At 40.2% G+C, this 21,979-nt stretch overlaps 1 protein-coding gene across 1 annotated transcript in view; it reads right to left on the bottom strand.

Moving 5' to 3' along the window:
• LOC128449847 (transmembrane protein 65) overlaps positions 1 to 21,979 on the bottom strand; it is a 38,435-nt gene that overhangs the window by 2,934 nt on the left and 13,522 nt on the right. The window contains exons 3-7 of the mRNA XM_053433174.1: positions 17,346 to 17,390; positions 13,498 to 13,565; positions 12,601 to 12,655; positions 5,979 to 6,021; positions 230 to 335 (exon numbers count right to left, since the gene is read on the bottom strand). Of these exons, the coding sequence (XP_053289149.1) occupies positions 230 to 335; positions 5,979 to 6,021; positions 12,601 to 12,655; positions 13,498 to 13,565; positions 17,346 to 17,390 (317 nt within the window). The remainder of the gene's footprint in view (positions 1 to 229; positions 336 to 5,978; positions 6,022 to 12,600; positions 12,656 to 13,497; positions 13,566 to 17,345; positions 17,391 to 21,979) is intronic.

Genomic DNA, 21,979 nt, shown 5'->3' with positions numbered 1-21,979 from the left:
TTGCCACTGTACGGAAACCTGATCTGGTTTGATGTTTACGATACATTACACAATAAATAGAACTGATCAAATGCTCCCTGCTTCATAAGATCAACTCAGAGTGTTTAGTGTAAGTCCTTCACACACGTAAAAAAAAAACGGTGACATGCATTTAGGTCCTGTTCTATAGAAGACTGACGGATGCAGATTACACAGTTATTGATTGGGGGCTTTAGTAGCAGGAACAAACCGAATGGGAGCTGACTCTGGTCTGCCACATGTCCACCTGCTTCGGGTTCAGGTCAGGAATCTGCATCCCCAGCCGAGACGCTAAGGCCTCCACGTAACCTGCCAGTCTGTGAAAGGGAGGGAGCCACAGACAGGGAATAGAAACAGAAAGAGGAGAGTTAACAACGGGACAGAAACAATGAGTCACCTCAGTTCACCGAACCCTTAAGGTGCTGGGACAAACTGTTATAAATTGGGAAGAATAATTAATTGCATCTTTTTTAAAAGGTTACTATTATAAACGTGATTCAATTACAGACTCAATTTGTGAGGGAAAGTGTTCAGACAACCACTGGTGGCGTTATATCTAATCTCTATTCCCAAAGTGTCTCGTTCGCCACCTGCTGGCTGGCTGCATCATAGATCATAGACCACCATGTTAGTGGATGGTCTATGACAAAGTACACGTTAAATACATTTTTCTAAAAGAAGGTTTAAGTCATTTAAAGTCATTCTTATCACACTCTGGATAGTGGGAGGACGAGGAGAGGTGTCGTCGATCTTTATTTACAGTGTGTGCTACGAGAATGTGACGCCCTTTGCTCAAAGCTGCAGATTTTATATAAATGTTAAGAAAAAGAGCGTCAAAAGAAAAATGGCCACAAAGACTTGTGTTGAAAATGGAAAAACAAATGGGTCCCACACCATGTGGAGATTGGACTAATGCTAAAATGACCATTTTGTGTCAATGTTCTATTGCTTTTGTTGCTTTCACCCAATAGTTTCCTCTTGATATTCTATTAAGTCATGATCCATTAAACCACAGATGGGATGACGCTTCTCCCGTCAGGGCAAAGTTGTCAAAGTTAACGACAAGAGTGATCGATGGTCACGACAAACTAAACAAAACAGATAAGCAAATTAATGTTCTGACTTCTTGTCGCTGCCATCTTTCATAAACCCAGAGGGGTGTCGAAGAGGAGAGGGAGAGGGAGAGAGGGAGAGAGGGAGAGAGGGAGAGGGAGAGAGGGAGAGAGGGAGAGAGGGAGAGAGGGAGAGGTTCAGTGTGAACAGATCAAATCTGTTTCAGCACTCTGCAGTGGTTTACACAGAAGACAAAAGAGTGATATTCTATTTCCATTACAGAGCTCTATCTCAAGTTTAGGATATAAAGTTCACAGTAAAGTTCAGTAAAATGAAAAAAATCTATGAATAAAAAAATTAACCCTCACAGATATAAGACATAAATATTGTGAGACATATGTAATGACACATTAAGGTTTAGTTTAATAAGAAGGCAGAATTGTCATTTCTTGATTGTATTGTGAGTTTGTCTCTGTCATTTGTAGAACATTTGTTTTAATGTTGTATTTATGGATGCAACCCTGTTTCCCTCAGATGGATTATAAACTTTGACTTGATTTGAGATTGTTTGGGAAATCACAATGTAGCAACTACACATTTTGAACACACGAACATGAAAAAGACCTTTGCTTCTGGCAAATGTCACAATCAAAAAAATCTGTTTAAACATAACTTCATTCAAAGATTTTATTCTTTAACCTCAGGTGATGATAAGAGTTTCATTTTGAGTGGAGTACTATGAGCTGTGGTTTCTCTCAATTAGTTCTGACCAGATAGACCACAGAGGAGCACAAGACAATGGGCTGATATACAAACTGAACTAACTGCAAAGGCAAACACAGTCACAGCTTAATGACCAAAGCAACTAAACAAATAATAATAATAATAATAGTAAATGTTTCATCTGGAGAGCTGCTGTTCTTTACTGACAAGTGTCTTGTCCTGTGTCCATTGAATCTGCTGAAACACAAACTGTCAGTACAGGATTTCACTGCCTGAGTCATAAGCACTAATGGATCCTCAGTTCACTGCTCCAGCAAATAAGCTGCAGCTTGAGCTGTCGACTCAGGGGAGTGCTAAGTAGTAAAGAGCATATTCAAAGCAAAGATACAGAAACAGTATTTGTGTGTGTGTTTTTTGTGTGTGTGTGTGTGTGTGAGAGGCTGAAGCTCACAGCCGTTCCTCAAAATAGAGCAAAAAGTGCAGAAATATAGATGAATAATGTCACATTTGTTTGAACTGTTTTGCTTTCACTACATTAATGATAAACAAACTCATCAAAAATGTATTCGTACACAACCTCTGATGTGTGTGCTTACGACACAGTGACATGCACTCCTGCCTTCAAGTCAATTTCACACACTTGCAGCAGCAGAAAGCAAAATAAATTTGGTTGGGATCAGAAAGAAAACGCTGCACTATTCAAAACTCTGCAAATGATGAAATTCACTGAGAGTATCCGATCAGATGAGACCTTGGATTCCTCCATAACATGAGATTGACCAAAAGCCTGAAACCAGCAATAAAGCAATAAAAAACGAATCAAAACATTTAATGAAGTTCGTTTTTTTTAAAGAATCCATTATCAAGGCATTTCCTAAAATGTGGACAATAATACATTAGTGATGTATCGTCAGAGCGGAACGAGATTTTCCCTGAAGGGATCAATGACGCATCACACGTTGATCCTGAAAAGACAATATCTGAGAAATGTAAACGCCAATCATTCAGTAATTTTGTCTTTATCCGCAATTTATGATACAAAGATCACGTGGGATATTCTACAATTTATTACAGAATAGAAATGGTGTAAGGTAGAGCGAGGTAGAGTTACACATAAACCCATTTAGATGAATATAGAAAGGTTGGTCGATTTAGTGACTGCATATTGAACCATAATCAGTTTAGCAGCATTTCCTGCTAAGCAGCTTGTAACATTGATTAAAATAACTAACTTTATAATCTAATTATGTTTTAATAAAGGAATGTTCATCACAGTTAATTACACCTGAAACTCAATACAGGAGCCGAGAGGCAGAGCAGCAGAGCTCAGTCAGTGTCAGTCAAATGATGGAAACAGACGTTGGGGGGAGGATTTACAAAGAGTCATTGGGATGTAATCACTACAGTATTGACGAGAAAGACTCTGGGGGGACGTTGTGTTGACAGATACATCTGTTTGTGTTATGTGGTTACACAACTGAGAGAAAATCACAGTGTTGAACATAGACAGTTCATGTGGACAGAAACAAGGATTTGTGTCAAGTCTTCTTTGTTTTGGCCTGCTCTCGTACATGTAAATGGTTTGTATTCATATAGCGTTTTTCTAGTCTTGATGACCACTCAAAGAGCTTTGCAGTAGCTTTACATTCACCCATTCATGGATACAACACGTCTATATGCAGGACTTTTTTCTGAGAGAGGGGGCATTTGGGGTTCAGAATCTTGCCCCAGGACACTCCGGGGTGAGGTATGAGAGAGACTGGGATCAAACTGCCGACCTCCTGGTTAGAGGATGACCACTCTAACCCCTGAGCCACGGCCACCCCGCCTCACCTCTCTGTCTCCAGTCTCTACATCAACTGTAGAGCCATTACAGTGGAATGAATTTGTAAAAAAAAATTCCCTGAATGTTCAAACAGCTCAGGAGAGTACATATTTCTGAAAAGCCTCTTTTTCCCACTCCATCTTGAGGTGCAACACTACGCTCCGGGATTTCTACATGACGACTATTCTCATATTCTTACTGCATGGACCCAACATGAAAGTTCTTAGACCATCAAGTAAAAAAGAAGAGAGACAAACGAGCTGTTTCCCCATTTACTGTCTGCATCCTTGGGAGGACTCGGTCTAAAGGGTCAGAATAAGCCAATTATAGGAAACAACCTACAAAACACATACATTTATGGGTAAGAACAGACTCATAATACAGGTGTTTGCTCATTTACTAACTGCTAACAGTAAATAAAGGAGCAAAGGATGCAAACTGAAGTGCCTCCAATTCCCAGAGTAAAGGAAAGCAAAGGATTTATATGTGCAGACTCAAGCTGTTTGTCTGAATGAACAAAGCGGTGATGCAGGTGTTGTTGTGCAGTATAGACACCCAGGAACACTCATGTGTTGGAGACAAACAGCCTCTCTGATGTAAATCTATCACAGTGTAAAAAAAAAAAACTCTCTTGTCTGGTGAAATTGAGTCTCACCTTGACAAACTGGCCACAAGGGCTCCACCTCTCAATTATGACTGAGTGGGAGACACAGACGCACACACAGAAGAACTATGAGTGTGTCTTCTGGGAGCGTTCAGAGAGACCACAACAACTTGGCTGATTCATCATGCTGACACGATGAAAAGGCAGAAGCAGAGTCTCTGTGCTGTCTGTCTATTCACTGACTCTCCCTGCATTTTAACTAGAGCAATTATCTCTTTCTCATGTTATAATGATCACTGAAGTAAAACCAAAATGTTGCTGAGAGCACGTGGATGTCTGTTAAGCAGGGTGAGGTGATTATGGTCTCTGTCACCACTAGGAGGCTCTGGTGGGGGTAATAGACAAGAATCAGTTGATTCACATTGACTCATTTAGCTTCTGATCAAAGCCAAACCAAATACTGCACAAAACTGTGTAGTTATTTAAATTCATTTCGAAGGAAAAAACGTGTGTAAAGAAAATAACAATGGAGAAAACCATAAGGAGGAAAATAGGACTCAAAACAATACTAGTACTTGAATCTGGGCTTAGTTACAAAGTACTTTTAGTGTGGCTGGATATCATTTTGTATCTAGTCAAATATTTGTATGTCAACAATAAATTGATTACATATTACCAAAGGGCAGACTACTTGTTTTGGAGATAGGATAATACAATGTGCAGTTGTGCAAAAGTTGTCCGTCCATCTAAACAACACAAAAACTGAATTTGTTTCAGAACTTGTTCACCAGACTGAGTCCAAACATTGACCAATACATTCAAAATAAGATATTTACTCTTAGGCCAAGGGTCTAAAGTGAATTCATACATCAAGGGCAAAAAGAAAACAGGGGGCTTAGATTTGTGTAAGCTGCTGGATGCTATTGAGCCATTTCATCAAGCCCATGCACGACACACATAAAATATAAAAAATGTCAACAAGTTAGATATGCGTAGGAAGTTTTGTGAATTTACACATTTTGTTTGCAATCTACAATGTGTAGAAAGATGAACAATTAAGAGAACAATGGGATCCTGACACACTTCGGAACTCGGGCCATAAATACGAGTTATACATATGTTCTAAAGTAGACGAGGAGCACATACATTTTTCAAATAATCAAGGGAAAGTGTCAACAGATCCAAAATGAGGTTGTTTTGTGGAATGGAAACATGATAGTAACTGGTTTAACATTGATATCCGGTTATTCAAACCATTTTTCTACACCTAACATTACCTGATCAGCTTCGAAATGTCCAGTCAAGGAAGGCTGCATGATCTCTTGATTTAATCAAACTACACTGATCACTTTAAATTACTGGTCTGTTCTTATTAATGGTAACGTCCCATCAGCCTCAGTCTTTTTCCTCTGGGACACAAACCTCATTCATTTCCTCCCTTGCTGCTCATGCTTATCTTCCTTTTGGTCTAAAATCAATAATTACCTCTTAATACTGAACATATTAAAGACATCGCCTTCACTAAAGGAAGAAGCGTGAGATGGTAAAACTCCACCTTTTTAATGTCAGTGAAAAGCAATTAAAGAGGGATTCTTTAATGTATTCAAAAAACAGTGTTGCTGTAATATCAGTGCAATAGTGTAAATTACACGCAATTGTCTGAGTTTCTATTTAAAAATGATTAAATATAATAGCGGCCTGTTTGTGTGTGTATTTGTGTGTGTGTGTGTGTGTGTGTGTGTGTGATATTCTTACCCTAGACCTGCCAGATCAGACACCAGGTTGCCAAGGGCAGCAGCTGCAGAGAATGTGAGAAGAGAAATAGACATAAGATAAAATGAGAAGGGGAAATTGAGATTCATGTCGAGGCACAAGACACAATTCACAGGCATGTTCCAGGATTCATCTGCCAGCATCCTTCACTTTGAGAGGTTACTAAATTCAGCCCTTTCTATGTCAATGTATGCAAGTAATATTAGCTGAGGACACCCATCAGACACATAAGGGGAATAACGGGCCCATCGGGATGGATTGATTTGGAAGATATGATTTGTTTAGTCCATCTTGACATTATAGAAGAAAATATGCATTGAATAATAAAAGAATATAACAGATCCTAAGACGGCTTCTCTTTCTTGGAAACCATTTGTCTGATGAAGGTCTAGCACTAAAAAAAATGTCAAGAATAAATAAATCATTGCCAGGAAGACGGTGTGTGGGAGTGTTTTCAATAACGTGCAGAGTGAGGGAGAGCTGCAGTGCTCATTTAGGACCATAGAGTAACACGCTTCTGTATCTGAGGGCGAGGTGTTGGCCAGGAGCTGAGAGAGATAGGCACTTCAATTATCTTCACAGGCCTTCCCTGTGGTACTCGATGATATTACACCTTATGGCTCCTGAGAGGCCCCTAGCTTCACGGAGGACAGCAGTGATTATAGTGGCCCTCAGGAAAGTGCATACCTAAGCCAAAGCCTTTACAACTACACGCACTCATTACACTGGTCTCCTCAATATCCCTGAGCTCTTTCATCAAGACCCATGAATTACTCCCTGGGAAATTGGCCATATCCCCACAAAGAAAATGAAAAATCCATTTGACGGGCTGCTTCTTGACCCAGGACCCATCCTTTCTCCAAGTTCTGTTGAAAGCCGTTCAGTAGCTGTGGCATAATCCTACATAATCTGACCAGCCAATCAACTGTGGCAAAAACATGACCTCCTTGATGAAGGTAATAAATAAGAAACAGTATTCTAAACTAGTAAGCATATTTAACCTTTATAAAAAACAATAAAGCCTAATAATAATTTGAATATATATAAAAGACATAACTGAATATGGGTGAGTATAATTTTTTACAATAGCCATAAAATGCCTATTGTTACCATGTTGGTTTTTACACAGGACATGAAGGATGACCACAGTGTTATAGATGCCCTGCTGAAGCCCATATTGACCCGCTCCCTTTAGGCTGAATAACTAACTATGAAATGAAATGAGCAACATTAGGACTTCTGTGGAGAGGAGGATAAGGACATGTTTAAACATGACCTAGGAGGGAACCTATGAGCCTTATGACTCATTATGTTCTGGTCTCTGTCACTACGCTGAGTAAAGGGGGGTAGAACACCAGGAAATGCCCTGAGGAATCTGCTTGTTCTGTTGTTTTTTATGTCAACGTAAGACCTGCTCCTACAAGAGAGAATGAGGTGATTTGTCTGTGTCCCTTCTCTTGTCCATGACCCTGACATCAGAGTGTGGCTGCGGCGGCACAGAAACCCTCAGAGGAACAGAAATAAAGCAGCAGTTGTGTTAGTGCTATAAGACACAATTTCCATCCCACTCTGGAGGAGAGTATCTTTTGCTTCAGACTAATCTTTGAGCTCCTCAGGCAACGAGGCTGGAAACAGTAAATAATGACTCCAAACAAGCACCCGGCGGCTGCAGCTACTTTCTGAACAAAGCATCCACAGGAGCTTCAGCCACATTCACGGGCACAGAGGAAGTCAGATAAGCCTCTGCAGGGTCACAGTCTGATGAAGGGGATTGATGTGTGAGCTGCTGAGATCTGTAAGTGTTGTTTACTCTGTCCCAGCAGACCTGCAACCCTGACCTTGTCAAAGGGAGACGCACCTGCCCACCGCTCCAAAGCATCAATGTTAATAAGTTGCAGGTCAGTTGTACTTGGCTCTAATACAAGATGTTAGCCTGGCGCACTCTTAGCAGGACCTCATCACAGCTTTAGAAGGGAGAGTTTCTAATTGTTGGCGAGTCAGCTGGAGCCAAAACACACAATGGATCTGTGCAAAATGAGAAAATGCAAATGGCAGGATCCCAGTCTGAGCTGTTTTTAAACTTGAATTCAAGAAAATGTCCAGAAAGATTTCCTGAGGTGCCGAAAGAGTGAAGCATGAGATCATCTGAGTCAAGAATATTCACAGCAACAGGTACATTTCCAGAACATTCAGGCGAGGGGTGGAGCCTGGTTAGATTAAGAAAGAGGCAGGACATGATTTATAAATGCTCTTGTGGTCCCCAGAACTCCTTTGACAATTTCAGCGCTGCTCTAATCTCAAAAGCTCCCAAATTTCCTCGTTTTTCCAATTTGACATCCTCATCCGTGTCTTGTACGTGTGAGGCACCTCATACCTGGGACATTTGTTTTCTACCAGTTTCACATACAACTTAAGAGCATGTTTGAAATCAGCTAAGGTCATTGAATACCATGGTGTCCTTGAGGAAAAAATAATTGATTGTGATGTGATTTAAGTGAGATAAAAGATTAAAGATGGATTTAACTTGGGGTTTTTTTTTTTACTTAAAAGATTTAAACCACATTATATTTATTTCTCTTCGCTGCTTCAATTCTCACTTTGAAATGAAAAGAAGAACTGATTACTTTATTATGTTAGATTCAAAATTTATGAAGTAATAAAAATAACAATATATCCTACTGTTACACACCATGTCAATGAACAAGCCCCCGAGGAGGCATATGTAACGGAGATCCAATCAGCTTGATTATGTGCTCAGGCAGCTCAGGTGTAATTACCAGCCACCGTCGGCTGTTGGTCTTAAACTAGCTGCTCTCTGTGATTCAGACTCTCACATTCAGCCCACATCAACAGGTTGGTGAGAGACGGAATCACACGCACAAGTGGAGCAGTTCCAAAAGATGAAGATTAACACATCACAGACGCGTTAACATTGTTTTACAAGCTCCGTCCTTTGCTCTCACTAATTCAATTAAAGCGAGATGGAGTAAATCAAAGGAACAGAGTGAAGCCCACAGAAGGGCAGAGAGTGAGGAAGCAGGAGTTTGGCTGGGCTGAGTCATTACACAGGAATTTAACAATCTCTTTAGACAGATAGGATGGAGAGACATTTTTTAGATTTTAGGAGATTTAGCCAATAGGAAAGACTTGCATCCCTGTTCCCTGGTTCCTTTTGCGGCCAGTCTGTAAGAGTTTACAGTATAAACCTCACCACTAGATGTCACTAACCTCTAAACACGGAACCTTTAACTGAATAAACTAACTTTATGACAGATCTTTCTCAGAAACTTTCCAAAAACTTTCTAGTCCTGAAGCTGAACTCGACCAACTGAATGCCTCTATTTCCAAACCAATAATGAGAAATGGGCCGTGAAATAACGTGAAATGACAAATATGAGAAAGTGTGAACTTTTTATTGGGGTTTCTGGCTTTTGTCTCCGAGGCTCAATTACCAGCTGTGATGTTCACATCGTGGAAAACAAAAGGCTGAGCAACACCCACTGATGTCTGCAGCATTTCATTATTTTAGCAATAATAGCCTACACAGGCACACACACACACACATTTAGCACTCAAGGTTATGTGTGTATTTACTGTATGTGAGCTCAGTATAGACATTGTTTTTTCAAGTTAATATTATATATAACTATATTCTATTCCTGTTAATCCACGATGTTAACAGAAGATCGGTTTCAATCAATCACATTTTATTTATAATTTGTATAAGAGAAAATTGTCTGACAAAGATGAATGGGGGGGGGGGGGGGGGGGGCAGAGCAGTAATGAGAATTGTAATTATATAGGGGATTAAATGTGGGTAATAATATTGTATATATTTGCAATCTAGTTGTGATAGTAATTCATGATCTGCTGCCACCATGATGCACGATGAGGCCACAACATGTATGTTGGAATATACACACATATAACATATATTACTAATATGTGAATACTAATATATTCATGTGGATCAAATTGAAATGTACATACCATAGACTGTATGGTACAAACTTGTGAAGGTTGAGAAGGACATGGGTCCTTATGGGCAGACATTTTTGTTCGTGATTAAACTTGGGTACTTTTTTGATGGATTTAACCCTTTATGGAGATTTTCCACATCATTACCTCTCTTTAAATTATGTAATTAGCTTGACCCGGCGCAGCCTCCATCTTCACTCCTGTCAGCGGAGACCCATTTGCCTCCCGGAGACACATTTGCCTCCTGGAGACCGTGTGATGGGTGGACTTGACTACTGACTTGACACAAGTGTTAAATCACTGTGGACCGGGTGAGATAACGGCAGCCTGTTGATTTGCAGAGACCCCAGAATGTCCCTGCTGTAGCGGGAATGAGTAACAGCGACAACCGCTGTGAAAATGTGTCTGAGTGAGAAACAGGGCTGAGGCTATGTGCTGGAGGAAAGAACAGAAGCTCTTTCTGTTTTGAATGAATCTATCAGTGTCTGTACAGGCTCTTGGGAAGTTTTACAGTTTTTACAAATAACTCTCTGAAGGGGGGATTTCTGTAGCATGAGCTCACTGTCAAATCTAGATTTAAAAATCTTGCTACCCAAAGATGGCACACTGCCTGTCAAACTGAGAGAAGCCTGTCTGAAGCCTGAAGACGAAAATTGGATTCTAAATATTCTTCCTGCAGAGTTTGGAATCTGATAAATGTCTGCTCTATATATCCCACCAGGCTTGAAATTGCTTCTTTGGCTTCATCAAAATCACAATCTCTCCCAAAATCCCAAATTAAAGCGATGGATTAGAAATCTGGAGTAGGATCAAGTCCTACCTGCTTCGACACACATTAAGAACCTCAAAGTGTAGAATCAGCTGCCTCCTCTCTGCATTTTACACCTCGGATCAATTTATCTTTGCTCTGTAATCTGTAATCTTATTTGATTCCTGCAAGTTCTCAGTCAAAAGCAATATAAAGTAGAAGCACAGACCTCTGCCAAGGCCCAACAGTCCCCGTATGAAACCACATTTAATTCACTAGATCTTTTTATTAACATCTGTACCAAAGTGCACACACTCAAAAATATTACTCCTATAAAACTCCCCTATTTTTATAATATATCAATTATTCTCCAGAGAAAAGAAATCTTGGATCCGTCCCACAATCTGCACCAAACATTAATTGGTTCTTTCCCGACCCATAGGGCATTATTCAATCAAGTATTGTGATGTGGTAAAAACGTCAGTCCTCTTCATCCTCTCCTCCTTTACTGCATCAGCTATGACTCATCTTAGTCTTGAAGACAGATCAGTTTACTGAGTCTCAGCAGCAACGGCAGGAAAGATAACACCTGCAGAGTTAGAGATGGTAGAAGTGGAAGTGTTGGCTGCTGCTAAAATGTTAGTGAATATGTAAATAGCAACAATCTCCTCAGTGCTGATCATATTCAGGGTAATGTAATATAAAAACCTCAGTGTCTCTAGCAGCAGCTACAGAATAGGAGCCGGTCAGAATATTAAAATGCAAATGTGGGTCTTTAAAGTAAGTGGATATGATGCCATCCACTCAAACTGATGCCGAACGCCATCATCACATTTATGAAATGATCATTACCACTCAGTGCTTCATTATCATCTCGCTTCATTTTGGATTAGTGTCAGGACAGTGGTCAAATTGTTAGTGTTTCATCACAGCTTCACAATGAGTCTTCTTACCACACTGAAATTGGAAAGTTCTCGTTCTACGGTTGTTTTTTGAGTCCGTTATAATTTGGCAGACAATACTGTAAAAAGGATGCAAACAGCGGACAGCACTTGGAGAGTGGTGAGGCAGAATGTGTTTCTGAACCAGAACAAAGTCTGTGAGGTCAAACCACAGAGTGTATAGTAAGACATCTATTATTAAGACAAGTGGCGTTATTCCTGTCTCCTCCATGTTAAATGATGGGACATGGACCAAACTACAAGGTCAAAGTAACACTTCAATAAATTTCTCTCAAAGATTTTTAGGTAGTTCCTATCACACTGATGTATGTTTTAATTAGTTATTCGATGCTATGAAAACGAGATGTCAAAATGGACAGCTGAGACTGACTCATTAATGACGGGACCTCGCTAACCTCCGTCCCACGATCGCCGCTGAACGGACTCTGGCTCCAAAAGATTGGCAGCCTTTGTGTACTGGATATTTCAGTTTTGTATCTGGACAGACGTAATAAAGCAGGTAGATAAACACGCAAAATAGAAGTTCAAATTAAAAGTGTTACAGAAAGTAAATGGGCACAAACCAGTAAAAGTGAAGCTTGAGGAAAATCCAGAGATATGAACAGATGAACTGACAGAGAAGAGTGAAGAGCACAGAGAATATACAGACACAAGAGGCAGGGGATGACTGAACTCAGGTGAGACACAGTAGTGCAGGTGCAGACAGTTACAGGAGTGGGACAACTGGACAAAGACAGAAAGTCAAGTAAGAGAGACACACAATGATAGAAGCTTCAACTGAGATATTAATCCAAATGCAAATACAGGGAAAACAACGTGAAAAAAACATCTCTATATACAGATTCTAAGTCTGCTATATATTTCTAAGCAGATAATAAAATGTAATCAACATTAAAATTGAATGGGATTCTCTTACCTGCCATAGTTGAAATGCCGAGGACAACTCCGATGGATAACTCAATATGAGTGCCCTGAGGAATAACAAATACACACAAACACATAGATCAACACACAGAGTACAGAGGTGTGCTAGTAAGAATGGACAACACAGTGGTGAGGATAACGGCCACATTTGTGTCTTACAATCCTGACGGTAAAGTTGTGCTCAATGGTCTCACTGTGTTTATAATCCCTAATAAAGGCCCTGGCAGGCCTGGGGACACTCCGGCTTGTACAGTCACTTACTTTAAAAGAAAATGCAACACTAATAAATGCAGATTCATTTTACAGAGCAGCTGATTCCAACCCGAAGGTGTGGTAAGGTATTGATTTCATTTTCTATGTGTTTGCTGAGCCAACGTTAAATTCGTGCGGTGTAAATATTCTTGTTTTATGTTGCACTTTATTGGTTTTCGAGCAGAGTGATGACATTTCATAATGTTCTATTTACTATAGATTTATTCTCTTTAGTTTGCTTCTCTTGTGTATGTGTGTCTCTCTCTCTCCACTTGCATTCCAACATCCCTGCTGGGTGAATAAGAATTCATGCAGAGTTACATAAATAACCCCCACGGTGCAAGCACACTTTAAATTAAGTCAGAAACATGTATTCCTCTTCTGTTCTCTGAGCCGACTTATTCAGTTCCAATGAGATTTCATTATTTGAGTAAGTTTACAGAGAGGAGAGGCAGTTTGCAGGAAAACAGAAATATTAACAGATATAGATCAAACAAAGAGGGTTTATTTTTCTCCTTCTTCCTCGACTCTACTGTGCAAAGTTCCCTTAAGCACCACGAGCCCATACAACATATCCCCCCCCCCGTAGCATTGAGTAAATCTGTGTTCCCCCCAGCACTGTGACGCTGACACTCACAGCAACGATCATGATGCAGTTGTCCAGGAATCCAAATCCAACAAAAGGGAGTGCGTTGTGCAGCAGAACTGTAAAGTAAGAAAAACAAACAATAAATCAACATCAGGCAAAACAAACACAAAGCAAGCAAGATTTTGTGTTTAAGTCTGCATTTATAAATAACAACCTCTTAGACCTAATTAAGCCTCGCAGAGCAGAACCCTGACGTAATGAACACGAAAGATACCAGAGCCAGATTTCACTAGAAACAAACACTGCAGCGGTGCTCAGAGGAAAATTATGGGGAAACAATAAAAGCTGATATTAATATTTATGAGTTGTTTATTTCCTCCACCAAGGAGGTTATGATTCCGTCTGCATTAAAAACTCATCAACTGACTTCCGTGTAGTTTTGTGGAGGGGTGGGACATCTTGATGAAAAACAACTGGCATAATTAGGGGACTGATATTTATGAGTGCATATAATTTGGTGTTGATCCAAAACCAAATCTGGACACATACAACAGCTGTTACTAATCTTAGTGTACAGATTTTAGTACAATCCATTCGATCACAGAAAATATCAAATGCATCCCTGGAAATGAATGTAATATTTTGTAAGATAAGTCTAAATATCGGAGGTAATGGCGAGTCATAAATATCAAGCATCTTATTTGTCAGGCGAAAGGAAGCTATAAACATGTAGATATGTCGACAATGTATATGCCCCTATGCATTCATAATTTAGGCACCGTGTGTGTGTGTGTGTGTGTGTGTGTGTGTGTGTGTGTGTGTGTGTGTGTGTTTGTGTGTGTGTGGGCATATCAGATATATATTGTACTGTTGGTGCTGTGAAAGGGAATTCTAAATGTCAGCCTGAGGAAGGTTCAGTCTAGTCTAGTTGAAGTTCACGTGAAGTTCACGCTGGTTCAAGAAGCTGCTGAAAGTGTAATTGTTTGCTTAACACATAATAACTGCTGAATACATTTAGTGTCTAAGCTGGTCGTCCTGCAGCAGCTCCCCTTCATTACATACTGAGATGTACTACTTTCCCCGTTTGATCCCCGCTGCACAAAACACCTCCTCTCTCGTATCTTGAACACAGGCGTCTTGTAATGCAACACCACTCTGACTGAAGAGCCCTTCAGCTCGTCTGAATTCAATCCTGGTGTTTAGTTTGGATGCTTCTGCAGGAAAAACCAACTCGAACTCAACAAGTCTCAGCCGCGGAGATATTTTGCCTCTCACTCCTCTGGTGACTTTCTATTTTAAAACATTGAACATCAACTCAAAGCTTCATTCTCAAACTAAGAGTGTCCACATAGAGGTTTTATTAAAAAAGGGATTCCCACCAGTTCCCTTATCTCCTCTGGACTCCGCTGCTCCAGGCTTCATTACCTGTTTTACCCTTTAGCCTTTAAGGACAAAACTTCTTTCAGGAAATTAAAAATGGACTCCTCCGGCTATGTTAGTTCTAATGAAACAAATAATTGTAAAGCTGTTCGGGCCATTTTTGTTCTGTTTGTAGAGGGTGGAGTCAACTCTTAAAGTCTGTTACTGCTCTTATTTGGAAGTCTAAAACTTGAATTGGTATAAAGTATAAGTATAATATATAAATAAATTACATAAGGCAAATGAGACTGAGGATGAAACAACAAGGTTGAAACATAAAGTATATGAAACATCAAAATGCTCCAAATTGCATGTACGACTCCAGTGTTTTTACACTAATGGAAAGTCAGATTTTTTCCACACAAGTCATCATCAACATGCATAACTTCCAGTGAGATAAAAACCAGGCAACAATACACACAGCAACACAAAGACTCTGCTGAGTTGAGGAAAATTCATGAGGGCTGTGTTCAACACCGTTGCTGTAGTGACGGCTGCTTGAAGTTGTGTTTTCTTTAATGAGGAGCTAGAGCAGTGGAAGACCAGAGGAGAATCTGTATTTATGTCTCTGCCCACAGACACACAAAGATCTCACTATTTATTGAAAGCTGTGAGCACGTAAGACAAACACAAGGTGAAAGTATGAATGACGATGTGTTTCCAGCCTCTCCGCAGCAGCAGGAGGAGGAGGAGGAGGAGGAGGAGGAGGAGGAGGAGGCGGAGGAAGAGATTGGAAAGTCTCAGAGGTTTGAGGTCATGTCCGTAACTGAGTAGCGTAAAGGGAAGGATGCCTGCATGAATATCTCTGTCGTGTGAGTGTTTAACCTTCTATTCATAGCAGCACATGCTCTGAAAGTCATTGTACTACACTGAGCCTCTTCACATAGAAACAGAAAAAAACCTTACTTGATACCAAGAAGCTTTAAATTGCAAGTGTCACGTAAACAACTTCATCCGAAAAGATTTTGGGCCATTATCTAAACATTCAGTCTAATTTTTACTGAAGTGGTACAGAAGAATGAATGAACGGAAAGAACAGATGGGATGAATGGATGGAGAGATGGATGTGCAATATGTTGTTCCTAATCATTTATAGAATCCCTGACGACAACATAAGGACATGCAATCCTAAAAACAAACAATAACATGAAACAACAATGGGCTATTAGTAAAACAGGCATGTAAAGCAGGTTGTAGTGCAAATGAAGGCAGTTCTTGTCATAGCCTATCTGTGGATGCTGGAGTTAAGAACACCTATGGGACTTGGATTAAAATACATTTTAAGGACATTTTTGTTTCCGAGAAGGACACGACAAACTGCAGAGAGGAGGAAGGCTATCTGTCTGGGTCCTGCTGGCTAACTTATTGTCCTCTCAGTAAAGAATTGGGTCAAGGGCTTTTGGGATTTGCTGACTACTTTGCTCTATTTGTCATTTTGGAGTGCTAAAAAACACGTCAACTGGACTTGGTTTAGTTTCTTAAAGACGTTTCCCCTCTCATCTAAGAGGCTTACTTCAGTTCTAACTGACTACTGAGTCCCCGGTATTTAACGTCGCTGAGGTTTGGTGGGAAGGTGTGAATTGCAGTGAAACTTCTTTGGGATGGAAGTCAGGACTGTGTTACATGTGGCTTGTATGTGATAGGTGGTATCTTCAATTCCTCCTCTGTTCAGAGATGCTTTCTCTAGATTGACGTAGATTCCTTCACTCCTCTTAAAACCATCTTTCTTCCCTGGCCAAAATGTGGACGTTGTTGTCTTCAAGTGAATGTCCCTTGTCCTTTAGATGGAGGTGGAGTCCTGACCTGAGATGCTGGCTCTCCTGTGCTGTGCCATGCGTTTATGAAGGGGTTGTTTAGTTTCCCCAATGTACAGGTCCGAGGAGTCTCCTCAGCAACTCCTGACGACCTGGGACTCCCACCACTCAGTTAGAACTGAAGGAGCTTCTTGGATCAGAGGAAACGTTATCAAGAAAGACCAGGTGACCTGTTTTTTTAGCACTTGGATATATACCATGACCTGGATGACTGAGATTCTTCACAGATAGATTTGTCATACAGACATTAAGGAAGACAACTACACACACGAGTGGAAACTAATGTGAAAAAAGTAAACAAACCTGCAGATGATTTTTTTTTTATCCTAGTATAAAAATGTGTGTCGGGTCCAATAACTAATTAATGTCTGTTCACAGAAAGCTTAACTTAGCTTAACTATCAGCCAAGTTCATCCACAGCACGTTTTCTGCTTTAATTTGGGGTCACCATGGAAACAAAGTATGGCGTATGAACCACTGCAACCTGCTCAGTAATTTCTACTAAAGACCAATCCTTCAGTGATCTTCCTGGTTGAATGAAGGATAAGTCAATAGGTGGTCATCTTACAAGATTAATAATATACTTACCTTAACCATCACTTTATCAACAATAAGATACACACACAAACACACCAAGATTCATAAATAAATAAGACTTATTACCATATCGTAACTGTGCTGAAGTAGGTGGCGCGATTACCAGCTGCCCTGAGAAGAAAAAGAAGGAGAAAATGAATTATAAAGAAGGTGCATGTCCTTTCACCGGGTTTTTAAAGTCAGCAGAAATGTCACAGAGTTCTTAAATGGCAAAGCTTATCGGTCGGGACCTTTAGGACAGAGTGAGGGATAAAAAGAGAGGGGGAGAGGGGGAGTGAGGGAGAAACGCAGCGTGTCAGAGGGGATCTAAGAGAGTCAGAGAGAAAGAGGAGAAAGGAGCGGCTCCCTCGTTGACGTTTCCTTGAGGGTGACGTCAGAAAATTATAATTCTGCATCAGAAGAGACCTGCCAGCGCACTGATTATAAAGTGTGTCTGTGTGTGACGATGTAAAATATTTTAGTTTTCTTCATTAATATCATCATGTTTTCAAGCATCTAAAAGCAGCTACCATAACATGTGTGACAATAAAAGGATGTGAGATCTCATCACAGGTTTCTGACAGCGTGACACTGAAGCTAACGAGCAGTGACGTCGATCTGCGAGGAGAGGGCCCAGAATAAACCAAGTGTCAGACTGGATGTGACACAATCAACGCAACACTGGTTTTACTGTGAACTCGTACTGGGACAAGAGGTTATTAAACTGGTTTTAGGGAAGACGTTATTATTTCCTCTGCAAACTGCGTGAAAACTGACAAATTGCTGTGAGGTAAAAGTGGAAAATGATGAGTCCACGTAATGAATTCTGTTTCATCTTCTACAGGTGTTGTATAATCACGCACATACCGATGCACAATCTGCTCAAAGCTTTGCATAATGAGGGAAAACATACAAATCTGAAGAAAATATTTCTTTAGCATCTGACATGCACTGAACTGGATATTCTCCTGAAATCATCAAGAGGGGCTGTAAGAACGCAATTTCTTAGGATGTTCTCCAGAGTTTTTCCTGCCAGTCCTCTAGGAGAAACTCTGGATAAGGTCTGAGTGAGCCCATGTGAGAATACAGCAGGATAATGTACAGAGAGCTCATAGCAGGCAGGTGGGTTTGTGGATGTTGTGAAAGCATCTTGTTACGGTTTGAGGGAGGAGATGGACCCAGGATGCAGAGGTTATAACAAAAAGGGGATTTAATATACAAAAACGTCTTTAACAAGACAAAAACAAAACAAGAACACTAACAAAAGTAACACTGGCGACAAGGCGCACTGAGAACAAGGAACGAGGAAGCAGGAGAAGCTGGTCGAAACCGCAGGAACAAACAAACCATTTCTCACGACGTGGGGAGAAAACAACTAGTACAACCCGACACCAGACAAAGGGAAACAGAGGCTTAAATACAAAGCAGGAAGGCCGGGGCAATTACACCAGGTGAAACACATGAGGATTGGAGATCACAATCAAGGACAGGAAGTGAGACACCGAGAAGCTAAAACAAGACAGTGAGAGCAAGGCTACAAAATAAAACAGGAAATAGAAAACACACAGACTGCAATTAACAAACTAAAATGACAGGACGCCACACATCTGTCTTAGACAATTTCCAGCTAGGCTATATATATGAAAAGCAAGTGTCTGAACCAAATTTTCCAGACATTATGCAGAGTGGATGTGTCAAAACTATTAACATTGTCCTTTGCAGTGATTGCTTGAATTTTATTTAAATGTCGAACTCATTCCAGATTCTGTCTCTTGATTCTGGTAAAGCATGAAAATTGTGAACACAGCTTTGCAAATTGGAGGAAGGTCTGACGTATGAAAACGACTAAATGATTTAATAGAGAAATCTGGCAAAATTAACCACTTGATCAAAATCTAGGCCGCAATAAAAAATCAAATGGAAGAAAATAACCATCTGCCTTCCTTCCTCCACCCTGCCTGCTCTCCCCTCCCATCTGCTTCTCTCCCCCCTCATTTCCATTCAGGAGTCAGTGTCACATTACAAGCTTCCTACTTCCCTCATCTCATGTTGCTGACACAACAACACACAATTGTCCACCTCAGTAGCCGGCTGACACATTCACACGTTCACCGTCAGCGCTCATGCTCACACAAAGTCAATGCCTTCACCCGAATCTCCTCCTCCATTTGTTCTTTTATTTCTCTAATTTCCTCATGAACGCTGTTAAAGCTTCTGAACTCTCCCATGACCAGACAGAAAGTAACTGGCAGTGAGGGAGCTTCACGTTTGCAGAAGACAAATGGCTCCAGCGTTTAGGCAGCAGAACGTGTTTCCTTCCATTAATCAGTCATCATGGGGTTGTTTTGGGATTTAATTAAATGCTTCCAGTGATCCTCCCGTGCTGATCAGTGAACAAACGCTGTCAGAGTAACTGCTGCCTCTACTTCACAACTGTTCTCTCTGAAGCCTCCTCTGAACAACCGCCGCTGGATTATTCTGAGCAGTCACATGACACTATCATCTGTACGCCTCCAGAAATGAAATAACTCGCCGTGGATGTCATTAACAATTGATACAATACAGAGGGATCTGCTTTTTCTCCTCTTGTTTCATATGTTAGCATTTATTGCCATGGTGGTTTCACAAAGATAATTTAATTAACAAACTGTATGGATGTTTTATTTTATTTTTATTACAGAGAGTAAACACAGTATATTATTGAGTCTCTTCTATCCGATTATACAAACAAGGAGACATTATTAGACGCCCTTGGGGATCAAATAAATGTTCATTATTAAAACGAGAAAGTAGTTTCTAAAGAAAGTAATATTGGCCATATAATGAAACAGCATTTTAGCAGGACTGATGGGAAAAGATGTTAAATGATTTACATTTTTTCCCAATGAGCTTCAGTCAGTCTCACAACAATAATTTATGAAGGTCAGTCCGATAAGTTAGTTACTAATGGAGGGTTGAGGTGTCAAACTGTGTGGATCCCTTCTCACTATCTCAACATATATGTTCTGACAAATTCTTAATATTAGCCCCTAGGCAAACAATAGTAATTATCACTAGTAAATCTGGTGTAGTTATTTATTGTCACTAAAACCTGCTCATCTTCAATGACTAAATTTATTGGCTATAGAAATACAATATCATAACACCAGGGTTAAATCTTCCTTTTATTTGTACGTTTGCCATAATTGACAAAAGGACTTACCCTGTTATGATCCATATTTGTTTAGATCATTTTTCATAAGAATTAAAAGGATCAAGCCATATTAGGGATTTGAGAAATTGTAAGAGATATTATGTGCAAACAACAACGTATTTTTCTAGATCTCAGGAGATTAAAACGGTTAAAAATAAAAATAGAATGTATTGAGTATTTGTTGTTATTTAATCCAAAAGAGCTTCTTCTGTTGCATTTGCAGGTGATACTGTCATGCGCTGTTCACTGAAGCTAGCAATCAGCCTTATGATCATGAGAATAAATCCCTCTAATCTGCCCCACTTTCATCTGGAAAGAAATCAAATAAGACAATACATCAGGTGTGGCCCAACACAGAGGCCACTTCCTGCCGTATTGTTCCATCATTTAAAAAAGAATGAAACTAGATTCCAAAAGCTGAGTCACCGTCTCATCATGAACACAAAAAACGAGAAACGAGAAACAGAATTTCTCTCCCAACCCATTGGTCTTCATAAGGCCATTTATTAGAACTTGACAGTTGACATGAATATCTATGGTGGCCAGAACTGCTGGTACAAAGTATTGATTGCTTGGAGGTTTCGGAGCTGCCGTCTCCAGAAAATCCAATTTCAAGAGACAGGAGTGGTGAAAACATTTAATGGTCTGTGATAAGTAGCTAACCAGCAGCATGATTAAATACCAAAGTGGCCAGGTTCCATTCTTCTCTTATCGTGTGGCCTCCTACTGCATAATCAGCCACGAGGCAAGCAACTGGCACCGGCATCAACACGATGCGTCACCGTGTCAGCTACAACTGCTCCCTGAAGCTTACATGGATAAACTAAAGTGGTCAGCAAATAACTGTTGTACTGCTCTGTGTCCCCTGCTCAGAGAACCAGATGGTATTTTACTGTAAAAGGCTCAAAAAGAAAAACTTGGTGAGGATGCTTCCAAATACAACAGTCCATCCACCAACATGTTCCAGTTTATTTGCTGGTTGATTAAGTTTTATCCCTATTTTTTAAATCTCCTATTGCTTTTTCCATATGTGACAGAAAAACTCTGAGTACATGTATGAAAAAGCCTCTGTTTATAGAGGTAAATCAATAACAAGCAATCTTTTGTTTTGATTGCTTGAATTCTAGATAGTCACACCTTTTGTCTTAAAAAAAGACATAGAAGTGGATATAGCATAAAAAAAAATTGTGAACAGAGTTTTGTCAACTGGATAAGTCTGTAAAAAAACAAAGTTCTCTCTCCACAAAAATTATGCTGAGCTTCCTTCGCCCAAGTAAAAATGACAAATTGAGCCAATAAGATTTTCTGCAAATACAGGCCTTTAGTGTTCCTGGGGCATTTTTCATTGCAGGACTGTGTATAGCAGTGCAGTGCGGTTTGCGGACATGCCTCTGTCAGTGTGTGTGTGTGTCTCTGACTTTATCTAACCAACGTGGACGAAGAAACATCCGTGTTTTCCCTCGGGATTTGTATTGATTTTCAAATTGCACACCTCCTCACAGGGAGAAAGGGATTCTCCTCGTCTGAG

This window comes from Pleuronectes platessa, chromosome 10 (genome assembly GCF_947347685.1).
Source record: "Pleuronectes platessa chromosome 10, fPlePla1.1, whole genome shotgun sequence".
NCBI lineage: Eukaryota > Metazoa > Chordata > Actinopteri > Pleuronectiformes > Pleuronectidae > Pleuronectes > Pleuronectes platessa.
This window is presented reverse-complemented; position numbering and strand designations above follow the sequence as displayed.